Source organism: Sinocyclocheilus anshuiensis, unplaced genomic scaffold, assembly GCF_001515605.1.
Source record: "Sinocyclocheilus anshuiensis isolate Anshui unplaced genomic scaffold, SAMN03320099.WGS_v1.1 scaffold637, whole genome shotgun sequence".
NCBI lineage: Eukaryota > Metazoa > Chordata > Actinopteri > Cypriniformes > Cyprinidae > Sinocyclocheilus > Sinocyclocheilus anshuiensis.
The window spans coordinates 1,471,083-1,489,369 of NW_015539816.1; the positions used below are offsets into that span (position 1 = coordinate 1,471,083).

The window sequence follows — 18,287 nt, forward strand, 5'->3', positions numbered from 1 at the left end:
TCCCACACACACACACACACACACACACACACACACACACACACACACACACACACACACACACACTCCCAGCAGCCTGTGCTGATCTACTGCTGCGGATGAGACAGCGATTCTGCTCTTGGCAACGTCCAGTGCGCACACACACACACACCAAAACTCTGTTCACTCTACAGTATAGAGACACACAGACACATATTGCTGTGATTTTCTGCATACAGAGCACATTCTCACTGACTCATTCTTTCTCAAACACAGGCCTAATGGCACTGACTGGATCCATTGCAGGATGATGTGTCATTGCTTTGCATTTTGCTAAACAAAGCATTTTGCTGCAGCTCTGCTGTTAAAAGTTCTGCGCTAATCAGAAATGAGTGATGGAGAGTGAGAGAAAGAGAGGACAGAAAAGCAAAGAGGATAGGAAAGAGATATGCTACACACATTTATAATTATTAAATAATGAAATGAGACACATATATACTAACCTGATCAAATTGTGCATCTTCTCCTCTTTGCAGTGAGCGGGAAAGGGGCTTCTCCTGAAAGAACAAAGATACAAACAGTACAGTGTAAATTAATAAATGATAGATGGTTCTTAAAAAATTGTTTAACAGGAAAAAGTAGGGATGTACTGATATTGAAGTTACGATACTTATTTTCGTATTTATTTTGAACGTTTCAGATTTAAAGATGAACTTAAAGTCAATAGTTTTGTTGAAACTCTTGTTCTTTTCCCAGGATTCATTGATGAATACTGAGTTTAAAAAAGCAGCATTTATTAAAAATGGAAATCTTCTGTGACATTATAAATGTCTCTACTGTCACTTTTAATCAATTTAATTCATTCTTACTAAACAAAATTAATTTATTAAAAAAAAAAATCTTACTGACACCAAACAAAGATAATATTATATAATTTCATTATAGATCATACAAGTTCGACAGTGATTTTTTTCATTTATAAATATACATCACAAATGTTCATGTATCCAGTACATTTGTACACTATTGAACACTATTAAATATATACTCCGTTATAATTCATTTTCATCTGAATAAAAAGCAGGTTAAGTAAAATAGTGACAAAATTGAGAATGACTGTTTCACTAATGTGAATTAATACCCCAACATGAGTCATTTAAGTGAGGAATTACCCCAGTTTTTAGACATAAATTTCAGGCCCTGAGAAATTGAATCTCTCTTCAGTCCATTTTCAGTAATTTTGTAGTTAACGCAGACTGTAAAATGACTCAAGCACTCCTGGTTAATGGCTGTTATCTGGTTTACATTTGAACAAACACTTTACTATGAGGGAGAAGTTCAAAGTCATAGAGCTGAACGTCAGTGTTTTCTAAAGTAGCTCCTCTCTGCAGCCTCTTGATACAGTCATTATCAGTTTAAACTCTTGCTGAGTAAACTGAGAGAGAGCTCAATCTACCACTGAGTAAACACACAAGGAGAGAGAGGAGGGAACACAGAGAGGAAGCATTTAAGGACAAGTCTGGAGAGAGAGAATGTGTGTGTATTTCAGCACGAGGGGCTCTGAGAAGAATCCAACAACAGCATTCCAAGAATCCAAGCTCTGCTTCTGTTTCTGGGAATACATGGGGAAGTGTATGTGTGTGTGTGTTCTGTTCAGCCACAACCTTTGAAAACGCACAAAACTGCCTCTCTTTTTCACGAAATAAACCATCATGGTCTCGAAGCACAACTACTGACCTTTCACCTATGGTTGTGCCGATAGACGATAGTATCGTGTATCGACGATAGTCAGAGATATCGACGATAGCAGTCTTTGTCGATAGTCAAGACAATATTAGGCTCATTCTCCTATTAATGTATTAAATAATAATAATAATTATTATTATTATATTATTATTAGGCGGCCCATTATAGTTCGGATATTACTATCAAATTGCCCCGCTTTTTCATTCAGCACTGTATTACACACACACGGGCGCAAATGAGGAGCCTGTAGCCGGTGAAGGAGTCTCCAACCACAAACACAGACACATATCGTCTGCTGATATAAGGTATTTCGTTGCACTTTAACAAGTAATCTGAACGGCCTATATACAGGGCTCTAGACTGCGACCAGTTTTTGAGAATGTGCGAGTTAAAATTTGACGTGGTCGCATTTGTGCGAGTGCATGGTCTAAGCTGCTCCAATGCATCTGCTTCATACAGCTGCAGAGCCGCGGCACATTGTAGCAGGAGTCAGATTTCACTGATCACGTGAAGAGAGGTGCTTTCAGCGCAGCGCGAAGGTGCGCGCCGCGGACGGAGTGCAACGGAGGATTTGGTTTACAAACTAAAGTAAAAGACCGCTTCTTCGCCATGCCTTGTCTTATTCGTTTTTGTTAATAAAGGTTAGGTATGCTAGTTTGTCATTGTTGCCTACTGTTTTATTGTTGTTGTGCTTTTTAATTAGGAATAACAATAAATCCATCTTTTGTTTTAGTCTTAAAAAGTGAAAGGTGTATAGATATAAGCAAAACAGACAATTATCTTTTCTTGTAAAACGTGACACCAAGATCGCGAATTTGAAAGTGAAAGTGAAAGCGCATGGAAAGAGGAATTCCTGTTCACAAAATTTAAATCACAAATAATACTGATGAAAAAGAATGGGTTGAATGTTGAACACTTTCGTTACCATATAACTATAAACTATGATAAAAGTCCGGGCTCATCATGGGGCATGCAGTCCGGAGCGCTGTATGACTGATGTATCTGTTTAATTTAAATTTACTCCAAATATATGAACTTATCTGTTTTAAATACTTTATATTTAACTTGTTCGTTTATGTCCAATATTTAGTGTTAAACTGTTGGTCTTTAAATTAAATCTACTTTTGATTTTCACCATTGACTGATTTTGCAGACCTTTTAGACTGATAACTTCCGTGCTCTGATGCGGCAAACTTGTCACAGGACGCGCGGTCCTAATAGCGAAGTATGACTGTTGTATCCAAATATATATGAACTAGCTGTTTTAAATATATATATATATATATATATATATATATATATGATAACTTCCGTGCTCTGATGCGGCAAAATTGTCACAGGACGCGCAGTCCTAATAGCGATGTATGACTGTTGTATCCGAATATATATTAACTAGCGGTTTTAAATATTTTTGTATTTAACATGTTAGTTTATCAGTATTTTTGAAAGTATATTATTTAGATTCGTGGTGCTTCCATAAGGCTCCCTCTCTCTCGCGCGCGGAAAACACCAAATAGTTATGAAATAGCCTATGACAAGTACAGGGAGTCTCTCTCTTGCCCCCACCCACCCATGCAAAAATGACCATATCACCCAACACTACTTTCACCTCAATCCCTGAGGTTACAGGTAACTCAAAACTCATCTTCACCAGGAGTCGGCAAACTTTTGGACATGAAGTGCCATTTTACTGTCATATCAACACCCTACACTACCGCTCAAATGTTTGGGGTTGTTAATATTTTTTAATAAACAAACTCTCTTGTGTCCACCAAGTTTGAATTTATTTAATCACTAATACAGTAAAATCTGTAACATTGTGACAACTTTTTATTTTAATAGATTTTAAAATGTAATTTATCGATGGCAAAGCTGAATTTTCAGCATCATTACTCTAGTCTTCAGTGTCACATGATCCTACAGAAATCTGCTCAAGAAACATTTATTATTATTAATGTTGAAAACAGTTGTGCTTCTGTGGAAACAAATATATATTTTTTGGGACTTTTTGATGAATAGAAAGGTCTAAAGAACAGTTTTTAATTGATAAAGAAATCTTTTTACATTTTAAATGGGGGATCCGATATTCAGGATCGGTATCGCTCCGATACTGGCATTTTCTGCTGGATCGGGGTATCGGTCAGACGAGACCGATCCGATAAATCCGAGAAATCCGATATAGTGCATATACTATTCTGTGTTATTATTAAGCCCCAAGAAAGCCACAAACACATAAATAGAGATCGACCGATATATCGATTTACCGATATTTAAGCATTTTACAATAATCGGATATCGGTTTTGTAATATCGGATTCACCGATAAACGCCGCCATCTTGTGGATATTTTGAGAATTGCGCGCAGGATCGCCATTGCACCACGGCGTCTGAGGGGAGAGGAGACAATAACAATGGTGTGCACAGGTACTTGATTTACTGTAGTTAGTAAACTTTATTTAACATTAGGGCTGCACGATAAATCGAATGCGATATTTAACACGCATCTTATCAGTAAAGCCGGTTCTGTAATCAGCGGTAAATCTCCATCACAACAGAGCCGTTGTTCACTGACGAGCTGCGCAAAAAATCGCGCGAATATGAACGTGGTTTTGCGCAGCTCGTCAGTGAACAACGAACGAAGAAGAAATAGAGACGAACTCATGGAGTCACGTAAGATAATCCGTCAAGTCCTCTCCCAATAAAGACGTAACTTTGCGTGAATTAAATAATATACAGACATGAACTCTCCGCTGCGGCTGTCAGTCATCCTCCATTCAGCATTCAGACTGCGCGTCACGTTCGGTTACGACAGTCAAGACGACGAAACTCTCTCTAGGATGATACAATGTTCCTATTATTATACTTGATCTGTAGATAAACATCAGCAGTTTTGCATAAAAGGACTTTTTACTTTTTAATCTTGCTGGAGTTTATAGCTAATTCTAAATCATGTTACTTTCTACTGGGTGTCTGTTAGAGATCACAACACTGGCGTACAGAGCACTATGAATTGTTCGTCACGAGCACAGTAACTGAAATTTAAAACCGTTAAAAGAAAAGGCTCAATAAACGAACGCACATATTTAATACACTACGTATCAATATCTCTTCACTTTGTGCTTTGAACTTCTCTATGCTGCACACTGCGACTCTGTGTCGCTTCAAGCGCGTCATTCAGCGCACGGGATGCGCATAAGCGCTTTGAGCCGCTCTGTATTTGTAGCCTTTAGTATCATAATACTTTTGCGCAATGAAAGATTATTAATAGCCTTTCTTGTTCGTCTTATCTATCGTATGTTGCTGCCTCATTACTCTGCTATACATTTAAAATAAATGTCTTTTAATTTATACAGTAGTCAACATTTGAAGTGGATCAAAAAAAGTTAATCAAAGTTGTCCTAAGACAAGAACGGGTATTGTTTTGGTTTTAGGACAACTTTGATGAAAGGTTTTGATCCACTTCAAATGTTGACTACTATAGTATATATTTATATATAAATATATTACTTGTTTTTCATGAATGTATTTTACAACAATACAAAGAGCAATGTGTAGGCCTACCAGATTTAGCCCTACACTTATTCACTTTTATTTGTTACCCACTAAATAACGCATTTTTTTTTCACTAAAAGTTTAGGATTTTATAAAATTATTGTGCACTCATGACTTTTCTAGAGTAACTTTTGCTACTGAATTATCCATTAATCTAGTTTATAATAGCATTTTTGTCATAGATTTTGATTATATTTTTTTTGTTTATTTTTTCTTTATAATGAAGCTGTCTATATTTAGTAGAATGTGTGTAACATACAAAAGAGTGATGATTGACCTACACATTGAGGTATAGAAATTCTACACTCATTTAAAAAAACTGCGCTGGTATCGGATCGATATCGGCAGATACTCAGGATTTTTGGTATCGGATCGGTATCGGTTCTGAAAAAGTGGTATCGAGCCATCCCTAATTTTAAATGTCTTTACTGTCACTTTTTTTTTAATCAATTTAATGCATCCTTCCTGAATAAAATAATTAAAAAATATATTATTTTAAATGCAATGCAATCTATTTATATTACCAGAGCTCAAATGTAAAGGTTTTTGTTTCTGTATGAATGTTTTTTTACTTGCCCTGATAACATTTTCATTGGTCCCACCACAATTTATTTTTATTACTGTATTTTTATATTTGCTAGAAATAAATATTTTTCACTAAATGTTCAGTTTTCTGTATTAATTTTTGGGCAATACTCACCAGTGGTTCAGCCATGACCACCTCGATCTTCTTCTCGGCAAGTACAGCAAACTCTGCGAAGAGGCTCTTGATGACAAACTCCCCAGGCTTGAGCTCGGGGTCGATGGTGATGCTGGACATGGTGGCGGGGTGGATGCTACGCTTCTCCCAGCTGGCCAGGGCTGAGGGGGATGTTCCTTGCCTACTCACACTGCTGTTGCTTACAGGGACCGAGGCTGTCAAGAAAGAGAGACAGTTATGTAGCATTACAAAGCATTTTGAATGCACAATAAAAAGGTTATGAAGCGCTCAAGCTCAGATTTTAAGAAAAATCTGAAGACAAAATGTAAATCTACTGGCATTAAAAGACTAAGGAGTTATAGGTTCATTAAAGATTGAAAGTCGTGTGCATCACAATATGATCAGATCAAGTTGCTGATAATTACATTTTTGAAGAGCCATCTCAAAAGAAAAAGCACACAAACTTCGAAATTTAAATTAATTTGTAACCATAGCAAACCAGAACTGATTTTTCACCCTAAACCACATCCCTAGTATAATATATGCCGCCCCTTAAACATCTTATTACAATTACCGCTGGACGTTGCTATGTTGGACCACTCAAAAAATTAAGCTGTGACTCTGCGGCACTATTAAAAAATAGTTTTAGACTTCAGACTTTAGACTCATCTATGAATGGCTTACTTATAGTTGTCTCAGCACATTAAAAGTCAACATGCAGTCAAAAAAAAAGGCTATTTATTTTGCGAACACATTTCCTTCATTTGACTGACGGCTTCAGTATTTTAAAAAGGCCAAAAACCAACACAAACACTCATTTTGGGTTTTTGTGTTTTATGAGAAGTCCATAGCCGTAATTATTTTTTACTAAAATATTTTATATTCTATCCCCTACCCCTAAACTTAACCCATACAGAAATGCAAAAAGTTTTCATCACTATTATTCTGATCAATACTGAGAACATGTTTATTTAACACACTTACTCATCAGCTTTGATAACATTGTGTATTTATTAAACTTTAAAAAAAAAAAAAGTCGTTTAAGCAGTGGATTTCATTGAATTTGAAATATAATTCAATTGAAAAAAAAGAAATAAATTAAATTAAATATAAACTAAAATAAATTTACAACACAAACATTTTACTAAATAAAACAAATTAAGTAAAATAAAACATTTTTAATTTGATTTAATGCTCAGTCCTAAGTAGTCTGACATTCTAAAGCATTCAAATGAACTTATAAGTGCACTGCCACCCTGTTTTTCTTGAGCACAGATAAAGACTGCATGTGTGGATTAAGGTACAACTCACATTTTTCAATCTAGACATGAATGCAGAAAGACTGGAAAAACTGTGTGTGTGTGTGTGTGTGTGTCAGATGTCAACTCCGCTCAGGAAATCCCTGCCCTTGTCTCCCACAGGTTGCTGGAGAAACCACGATGAGGCGAGAGAAGTTCAAACAATAATGGGAGGATGAATAAAAAAATCCCTATGAAATTTAATGAGTTTTTCAGAGGACAAAGCAGGGTCACACCTAGTAACTACATCTCCCACAATAATAAAACAAAAACATTCACACACTCAGAGGACGAGAGAGAGGGACACACGCAAGACTCCGTCCCCAAAGCTGTTTGCATGTTTGTTTGTCTATGTACAAACACTCACTTTGTTTCCTGTTTAGCAACACCTCCCAATCTCTATGATGTCACACTGCCAGCTTTCATTGGCCGGTACAGGGTCCCCAGGACCATGTCTGATTGGCCGAGGGGCCTGCTGACGGGCATTCTAACATTGTTTGTACTTTTCCACTCAGTGATGCAGAAAGGATGAGCAAAAGAAGCGAGGAGAAAAAATGCAAGTCTCTCTCTCTGTTCATCTTTCTCTTCATTCCTCTGGTGGATGTGCTGGATAATTTGTGACACACTGGGCTGCATTGCTGACCCCATTGCACACATTTGTGCCTCAGAGTGAGGCAGACAGTCACATGGAATGGAGTCACACACAGGGACCATTAATGCAGAGTCTGTTTGTTGTTCACTAGGACATTCTGATACTCTGAGCTACACAAGACATGATTCCCTGAATGCATGTGAGCTCACACAGCTGAGCACTGTGTGCTTTAGCACTCCCAGTTCCTGCAAATACTGTCAGAAACGCCATTCGGACAAGATTAGTGTCTAAAAGACTTTTGAGTCACACTTTATGGCATATCTTGTCATTTGTGATTAAAAATCTTTTTAGCATTTAAAATCAATTCATTCATAAATACTTAGGATGCAAATATGAATCAGTTCAATTGATTCACTGAAAAGAACCATCTCATATGAGATACCTTTCCTCAATTTATTTATTACATGCCTTTAAGTGTCATTTGTGATTACTAGATTCCGATTTTTTAAAATCAGTTTATTATTTCTGACCAATTTAATTAATGAATCATTAAGATCGATTTTTGGTTAAACAGATTCTTCAAAAAAAAAAAAAACATGACAAGTAATTTCAGATCAATGAATTTACATTAGATGGTATTTAAAGTCATTTGTGTTTACTAGACTGGGATTTTTCAAAATAATTTAATTTCTGACCAATTCAATTAATGCATTAAGACTGATTTTTGGTTCAACTGATTCTTTGCAAAAATAAATGGACTTTTAAGGGCAGTTTGCTCAAGATCAATATGTAGCCAACTAAATATTTTTGATTTCAGCAAAATTTGAAAATGTCCATTTACATTACTCGATATTGGGGTTTTTTCCACAATTAAAATAGTTTCACAAATAATTTTTAAACATAGGATCTTGTGATTTCGTTAGCTGAAAAATAGTAGGTAACTTACTCCAAATTATTTAAAAAGAAAAACAGACAATTCGAAACTAAATTATTATGTCTCTGGGAGTTGTATGTCTGCAGAACTTAAATTTACCTAAACTCCTAAGGGAAACTAGTCCCATCCAAAGCTTTAATTGGTAAAGTGAGATGCAAACAGAGTCACACACACACACACAAACGCTATGATTTCCAGGACAGAGACATGTGGATGCGGTCTGTCCAACAGAGAGCAGGCCGATCACACACAGAGATCAAATAACCTCAATGACATCATCATCTACATTATACTCAGCTAGCTGAAGCCCGACACAGACAGAGGTGATCACTGCTCTAAATCACAGCAGTGTGTGATGACGTGTTTGACGCAGTTTAGGTACCAAAGACCACACTCAGGAATGAAAAGTTGATCGGCTTGTAAAAGTTCATCAAGTGAGGCCAGAACAACTTGCATGCCACATACACACAAAACTGTTATACATCATTTTTTGCTCCAAATTGTGAAAATAAAATTCTCGAAGTGACTATACAGTATTCTGCACTCCACCAAACCAAATCAATCTAAAATACAAAAAACAAGTATGCAAACACAGGAAAATAAATGCTCGTCTGATGCATTGCGCCATACATATTTAACATGCATTATTGCGCTAGTGTGGCCATAATCAAACCTGAACACTCAGCAGGGCACAAGAGATGCATTTAAATATCTGCCTTCAAATGCTATTAAACCAGAGGTGTTATGATTCAGGTATTTAGTTAAAAACAGGTAAATAAACTCTAGCAAACATGCTTAGGCAGTCGGCAAAACTGCTAAGCCACCTTTTTAAGATCACCGACATTTTAATACAATTGTCGCTTTTGTTGGTGATTGTGAAAGCAGCCATTACAGTCCACTTATTAACCATAGTAAAATTAACAAATAAATAATGTATTAATATATCCACACAAAAACAATCTGAAAGAACAACATAGTACATTTTCTAGGACTAATCACCGTGAATAATTATGTAATAATTATAAAATAATTATTCTGGATGTAATTATTCATAACCGCCCAAACTACTCTCCACTGGAAATTAATGACTTCCTATACAGTACTGGGCCCCTTGAGGAAATGCTGAAAATACAGTTCTGACACTTTCCTTTTGTAAAAAAATGCAGCCATTTCAACCAAAAAGTTCTCTGAAAGCTCTGTGGTGGGCTTACACCTGCTTTATGCATGATGGAGTTTAAAGGGGTTATGTTTGTGTGTTTGAAAGAGGGAAAGATAAATCTGCTATGGTTCTAATAAAGTGTCAACATTATTTCTGCATTGTCTCAACATGCCCAGATTCCACCGATCTCTCTGATCAAGTCTCTCTGCAGACCTACAGATAGTTTCAACAGAATTCATCTGCAGCTTTCTCGGTTATGTAGCTCTTATTTGGAGACATAAAGTTATGTCTTTGGCCTGACTTCTAAGCAGAGACAGGCAATGGGAAAAGTGGAAGAGTCCACTGGTTCAGTTGGATGTCACCAGCTCTAGAAACTAGGTCTCGCTCCTCATTGTTTGAACAGAGAGGCCCAACGCACGGGAATTGGCACCAACACACAAGACTGGAGGGAGCGAAAGTGAGAGAGACTTACTGTTGCATCAACCCTCTACATTGCGAGTAAATCACTCGCATATGCGACTAAATCTTCACTCTGGCGACTAAATGATGTCGTGTGTATATATATATATTATCAAAAATAAATGAATAATTAAAAAAAGCCATGTCTTTTTACAGATACACACTTTAAAAATGTACAGTCTTTCTCTAATGGGAAAATAGAGGAAAAAATATTGATGAATCAAAAAGAGGACAAATCCTTTATTACGTCCCAACCCAGGCTTCCTGTTTTAAAACACAGGATAGAAAACTGAATCATTGTTGAGCCATTTAATGGGGTCTTAAAAAAAAATCTGATCACCCTAATACACATGCTCACAGACACGAAAAAAAAAAACATGATGCTGCCCCTCCCACTCTTCAGTATTTCATTGTATAGTGGTGGTTTTCTGTGCAAGAGCTTCTGGGTAACTGGAGACACTGCTCTCTCTTACACTCTGACGATCATCGTGTCAGGACCGCTTCCCACGTATCGACGAGGACATGAAAGGTTCAGTAGGCTTTTTGCTTTAAATGAATGGTTATTGTCATGGTGTAAAGAACAGAAACTGCTCTTTGTTAATAACTGGAATCTTTTCTGGGAGCGTCCTAGGCTTTTTCGCGCTAATGGCGATTCAATTGCCAAGGTGTTCGTAGAGGGCTGTGCATGCCAACTCCAAGTGACATTTCTCCAACGGTGCTGGACGTTACTAGTTGTTGATGTACTTAACCCAAGTCAACAGTGACTATGAGCTGTGAAGTGAAAACATCTCACCAAATATGATAAACCCAAAACACAGTGGATGTTAATGCTAATGGAAAGCACAACCACAGCATTGAGTTCCAGAACGTGCTAAAAAGTAGTGTTTTTTGGATATGAAATGCTGAATTTTTCTTTAACTGCAGCTGGACCTGCAGCACATGACTCCTGCTCACTGACACAGAGAAATAATCCACAAGAACTTCATCTACATTCGGAAATTAATCATAAAGAGGACGGACTGTTCAAGCATCTCTGTGAGATGTAAAGTGGAAAACTGCCTAACTAGGGATAAAATTTATAATCACACTACACTGAGAACTGCATGTTAATAACAGATGCAAAACTGTCTAATTTCAGAGATCCAAAAATAAATAAATAAAAATGAAAATCATTGTTCATAATACATGCAAAGTGGCAAAACTAAAAATCTAACCTTAAAGGGGTCCTATTATGCTCTTTTACAAAGTCTTGATTTTGTTTTGGGGGTGTACTAGAACAGGCTCTCATACTAGGTTGTACGAAAAACATTATTTTTCACATATTTTACATTATTACAACACCTCTCTCCCCAGTCTGGCATGAACGGCTCGAATAGTTCCTGTATCAAAAGAAGGCCCGCCTTCTGAAATATGAAATGTGCTGTGATTGGTTAGCTCGGCCAGTGTGTTTTGTGATTGGCAGCACTCGGCGCCTGGTCGGGAAATGTCATGCCCCTTACCATAGCCGCCTGCAAGCTTCAGTGTAAATATTGTGTCAAAATCAAATCAATTTGAGCGCAATTTAAACCCGGATGATTGTAACCACTCTAAGTTCGTCTGCCTTGGGAAAGCTAGCGTGTCTCCGACATAGTGATAACACTTGTTGCCTTCTCTAGTGCAGCTCAACCAGGTCTCATCCCATTCGTCGATATTTGTGATATCACAAATTCCGGAAAATACGCGTTGTAGTCCAAACGAGTCATTCGTTGTAGTTTTTGAAAAGTGATTTCTGTTAAATAAAATATCTCCTTTTGAAGTGGACTTTGAGCTTTGTAACTTTGCAGATCTGAGCTTTTTTTATGCTCAAACAGCAACATTACAGACTAACTAAAGTTGAAAAAGTGAAAAAGCATAATAGGACCCCTTTCAGAATAAAATCAAATTAAATAGTTTTTAGTTTAAATTAATGTGAATGTATGAATCATTACATTTAATTCCAAAAACACACATTCACAGACTCACAATCTCAAGAAGAAGACTCCAGCACAGTCCTAAAAAACAAATAGGCTAGGTTCAAAAACAAAGTATATTCCTAAGAAATACAGTGGGTGCATATAGATGTGTGTGTGTGTCTATATCACTATGTATGCATGTATGATTACGATCCAATTCCTCTTTTTCTCCATTGGGATTGCTAATGTTTCCTTTCATTGATCGGACTCTTCACTGGCTCTTCCACCATTATCCTACACGCCACTTCCTTTGCTGTCAGACCTTCATCACGTGAAACCCAAGACCTTCAAAGAGGACATCAGACGAAGGGAGGACAGAACAAGGTGGAGAACCTGGCGAGGAGCAGAAGACGATGACAGAGCCACACTGCAGAACACAGAGTCAGCAGTCGCACACACACACACCTGTACTGTTCAGAAGTGCCTATAGACCCAAGAGAGTGTGAATGGTGTTTTGAACATATCAAGTGGTGCAGCTCAAGTTATGAGCTGAAAAAGATCAAAACATGTCATTGGACACTGTGAAATGTTTGTTGACCCGTCCTTTAGGTCAAGTGTGTGTTCTGCTCACACTACGCAACCCATAACTGAAGCAAAATTGACCAACATCGTGTTACACTAATCTGCGTCTATGCAGAGGAGAGGGTGTGTATGCAGGCCTGTCGCAGCCAGCATTTTTTAGGAACCATCGTGCACTATCCCGGACGATATACACAAAAAGCTGGACATTTTATCTTAAGAAAGCACATGGTGTATTCATCAGAGTGTGTTACTCACAGTTCCCACTCCAGGACTTGAGCAGAGACTTGATGCTGATCTCAAAGAACACCGAATCCTGCAGACTCAGCATGACGCCACCAGAGGACTGTGGGTAAAAAGAAGGCACTGGTTTCTCCAGCCAGTCCCGCTGGCTCTGCGCTCCAAACGTCCGTCGCACTCACCCGCGCATCCCGTCTCGCCTGCAGGCAGGCAAAGTTTCAGCCTCTGTCCGGGCTTGTGAAGAAGCGCATGCTGCTCAACGCACACTGACACACAAGTGAGCTCGTCCACACACACACACACACACACACACACACACACTCAGATCAGCTGTGGGGCTCTGAGGGGCCCATAAGGATCCAACAGAGTGGAAGCACCTTAAGCAAGATGAATTGCGACAAGAGAATCAACAAAAACAAGACTACGTTGTTTCCTCAGACTGCTTGCGGAAGTATCATCCGCTCCATCCAGCCCGAAATGCAGCACAGGGAAACTTTGTTCTGAGAATGTGTGAGCGTCTGAGTGAACGAGGGAATGGTGAGGATGGACTCCCAGCAGAGAGTAGCAACGCTCCCTCGATCGTGTAACTCTTCCTGTCCACGATGGGTCCTAGAGCTCAGTGGATAAACGGCCGCTCTCATTCACTCTGTATGGTTTAACAGTGCTGGCTCTCTCTCTCCCATCTCCCTCCCTCTCTCTTGCTCTTACTCTGTGAAGAGAGCATTTGCTTCAATGGCAGAATAGAAGGAGGGGAGGCTGATGTCATCAGCACGCTGCTAGCCCACTCTGGCTTCACTCCAGTGCTTCAAATACATGTCATTACGACTACCGCCTTGCTCTTGCTCACTCTCTCCTCTCTTTCTCCATCCTTTTCTTTGGAGGCTTGTGAAAACGCATACTTCCTGTACCAACACTGATGTGTCACCAGCAACCGCAGTAAAGTCAGAGAGGGAGGGACAAAGAGAGAGAGAGAGAGAGAGCGAGAGAGAGAGAGAGAGAGAGAGAGAGAGAGTGGAATCTAGAGGAGGTGTGTGACAGTGGTGATGTAAGTATCATTGACTCAGTACTGATGAAAAGCGTATACGGAAGTATACTGAAGGAAGCAAGGCTTGTCCAATGTCAATTACAGTCCACCAAACCCCAAAATCCATTAAAATATTTGACTATCTACTAGTGGTTAAACGGATCGTAGTTGATCCGTGATCCGTTAGGCAGCCCAGCGGTTAATCCAGTCCTCGCGCCAGCTCGTTAGAAGTGAGCTACGTGCATGAACTGTGTTCCGATCAATATGATCCCTACACAGTGTTCATTGCTCCCTACTCCCTGAGCAGGGGAAATCCGTTGACGTTTACTTCACTTCGGAACATGGGCTGGAATTGGGAACCTGATGTAGCTCATGTAGCCTATTGTAGTAATGTTGTCTCTGGCATTCTGGTCTGTGAGCGTAAATGCGTTCAGGGGGCGTGGCTTTGGACGGCGATTGCAGGGAGGGTGGGACGTTCGCTTTCAGTGCTATCAGACTAAATTTAGCATTTTCCAAGATCTCCTACTGCACCTTTAAGTAATATGTGGAAAGCAAGTTAAATTGAAATATTTTTCTTTTCTTGCTGATTCAAAAAATGATCCAATCCGTGGGTCAAAAACCGTAATGTGATCCGAACCGTGAGATTTGTGATCCGTTGAACCACTACTATCTACACAGCTCACTTTTTATTTTAGATAATTAGACAATGTTGTGGCATCATGGAAGCCAGCTTGCACTTTTAGGACAGGGGTTGCCAGTCACTCGAACCCCGTAGACATAAAAAATTTATTTGAAGTTAATATTTAAAATAAAATAAAGACATATTCCATATTTACACATCAAATCGTTTAGTAAGTATTGTTTTGTTTTTATTTAAAAATTACATGCACACACACACACATATACACATATAGAACAAAGACTCTATTGCTAACGAAAATAGTTACGGAAGTTCACATTTGGGTTCACTATTTACAACCAACTAATGTTTTTAACATGTCAAATCCTCAAGCTTTTATTTTGGTGAAGAATTAAATGCTGTAAACTTCTGTCCAGGAAAAGTTGGAAATTATGCAAATGTTAATAAAAATAAAGTGTAGGCTATCTAGCGCACATCGCATTCCAAAATGCATGTTAAAGTCACAGAACTTGCCGAGATGGAGTTTGTGAGAAGCAGAATTTAATTTGATAAATCGCAAATTAATAAAATAAATTGCTATTTTATTTTGATTAATTGCATAGTCTCATTTGCTTATTTTAATGTCACATTTGTTTTAATCAATTATTAGCTTTTTATCAACTCACAAACCCCCGTTTGGGAACCTTGCTTTAGGACATTCCTTCATTCACAAAATGACTGGGCAGCTGCTGTAAGTTTTATATCCAGACTACATATCTACACTTGTTCCATTCCAAAGTGGAAACTGTTTGTCTAAAAATACTGACATTTTCCCCTAGGTTCAAAACATATACATTACGCAGGCGGGTGACTGTTTGGAAAAGTCGTACCCCTGCAATTTACATTGACGCACTGACATCCACACACACAGCTGGAGTGAGTGATGCTTGACCTATGAGGTAACCGATGCCCTGCTTGCAGAAGAGGGTGCGGCAGCCCAGGTCTATTAATTGAAGAATGAGAGAGCAGTTTTGTGAGATCAGACAGACGGAGCTGACTCACACCCTCATCTGACATAACATGTAAAACAAACAGCTTAAGCTAAGCATACTTTTACAATGATATATCTTGACTGCTTTGTTTTTTCACTGCTTCCCAAGCTGGGCGATATACTGGATTCTCACAATATACTCACAATGATTTTTAATGCCAGTAAAAATTATGCAGCACTATGAATATCACAAAGCTGTAATTACCTTTTTACAGGGCCATTTTAGTCTAATTTAATTTTGATTATATCTCTTGCGCCTGTGTTAAGACAGAGGATTTAATAGTCTCTCTGATTTTAACTTTAGTAGCAAAAAAAAACAAGAGTTCAGTTCAAACGGTTTCAAACAATCAATTCAAAACTCAACAGATTCAACAATTGTTTTGCATCACCTAAAAATGTCTCCATGTTTCATATGTCAAATGTCTTATGCCTGTTTTTCATATTATTATTCAAATGTTTTGGTGCAAAATAAACAGAAGTAAATGTTTATTGTTATATTGGTGGATATAAATGAAAATGATAAATGAAATATCCATCTTCTTTGGGAAAAAAGCAGGGCTCTCATTTCTGTGCCTGAAAACTAATGTTAGTCCTTACTTTATTTGTAGCTTTGTTATATTTTATCTGTGCTTGAAATGTTTATTTGTTCTTATTTTATTACTGATGGTTCACTTGCCTTTAATAAATATTTGCCCTTTATTAGTTATGCTACTAGTTTTTGCTGTGGTATCGAAAAAGTAGCCTACCTAGTGTCCTTTATATAATACAAAAAAAAATCTGATCTGTGACTCAAAATCCTTAATATGATTCCAAGCCATGAGTTTTGTGATCCACTGCACTCCTACTCACTTGATATTTGAAGAAAAAAAATATAATCACATAAGTTTTTGCTGATTTGTCCATAGTAAAGTTTAGCTGATGTCTTTTTAATTCAGACTAGTTTTATTTATTTTGGGCTACCAAAATCTGAAGAATGCCTGCCCGAAGTGCTACCAGGGATTTTGTAATTTTGCAAGGTCTGAACATCATGGAAACTATGCCAAGATTATTTGTAACTAGACTTTTACTGTGTTTTAGTTACATTAAATAAGTATTGTTACTGTTAAGTACTAAAGTAGTAATAATACAATAAAATTAAAACAAATAATATTAAATAATATAAAATTAAATATATCATTAAATAAAACTTTCACATCTAAGTGAAAACTGTAAGCACCGTTATAGAAATATATGCAAAAACACTAAAATAATACTGCAGTAAAAATATTGAATCTCAAAATGTTTTAGAAAATATTAAATCAAATACAAAAATGAAAACTGAAAAAAAAATTTAGATTTTCTTTTAGCAATATTACTCCAACCTAGCAACAAAAAAAGGTTTAGAAAGACAGAAACCCACATGATTTTATATATGTGTGTGTGTATCAGGGGTGTAACGGTTCACAAAATTCACGGTTCGGTTCGATACAACAGTGGTGTCACGGTTCGATACGTTTTCTATACGGGAGGTGGGGTAATTGGTTACATCGCAATGTTGGAAATATTTCTGTTTTAAACCATGAAGGTGAGCCAATGGACATCACATAAGCAACGTGCAAACTTTGCGCAAGAGTTATGCCAGTGAACGTCTTAATCTCAGTCAATTCGCTATGCAGAAAGTGAAAGTAAAAACAGAATGACGGAGTAATGACGGAGCTTTCGGCATCTGACGCGGCATATTCTCTCAAAGACGACAAGTCTCTACTTTGAATCTAGGGTTGGGCGATGTCTACAAAACTGGCTGAGACAGATGACCGAGGACGATGGCGAATGATTTGCAGATCCTGAGCACCACTGACAAACATATAATCTTGTAAAATGTGTGGTAAGTACTGCCTCTCCATAGTATAAACAGAGTACGTGCGATTGCGAATCTCGGAAGTGAAACTAAAAAGTGATCATGCATTCAAAAGCAGTTTTTATGGCAGGCATAATAGCGGCTCCCTGATGTCCGCAATTTATATACAGTACAATTACCCAATTATATATCTTGCGAAAGAAAGTAGGCTTTTGAAATATATATTTTCCTCCCAACTCGTATTTATTCCCTTTAGGGGTTCCGTAGTACACATGACACGTAGAACGAACATGGTATTTGGATTGCGGGGGGGTTGGGGGCCACGATGCCGGCTCAACATCGTGATGTCTATCAGCCATTGGCGATGGACGATAGCATCGTCTATCGGCCCAACCCTATTTGAATCTACTTCAACATATGCTGCTAACGTTATATAATTGTTTTAATTTATTCACTTAATATTTCTCTTGTGGCCCGTACATAGTGGAAAAAAATAAGAAACGTATTTCGTAAACAGGGGCCAGTTGCATAAACTTAGTCACCATGTTAAGACTGTGTCTTAAGAACTAGTTTGACCAACTAGCAGTT

General features: G+C 37.8%; 1 protein-coding gene across 11 annotated transcripts in view; it reads right to left on the bottom strand.

Annotated features, from left to right (window-relative positions):
* LOC107683942 (protein furry homolog-like) overlaps positions 1-18,287 on the bottom strand; it is a 122,650-nt gene that overhangs the window by 56,671 nt on the left and 47,692 nt on the right. For 8 of the 11 annotated variants that reach the window (XM_016480032.1, XM_016480034.1, XM_016480029.1 and 5 more), the window contains 2 exons: positions 5,977-6,191; positions 483-536 (listed from right to left, as the gene is read on the bottom strand). In XM_016480032.1, the coding sequence (XP_016335518.1) occupies positions 483-536; positions 5,977-6,096 (174 nt within the window). In that variant the 5' untranslated portion in view covers positions 6,097-6,191. Of the gene's footprint in view, positions 1-482; positions 537-5,976; positions 6,192-13,186; positions 13,420-18,287 lie in introns of those variants that run through there. The other 3 variants (XM_016480033.1, XM_016480031.1, XM_016480030.1) reach the window with 1 other exon arrangement.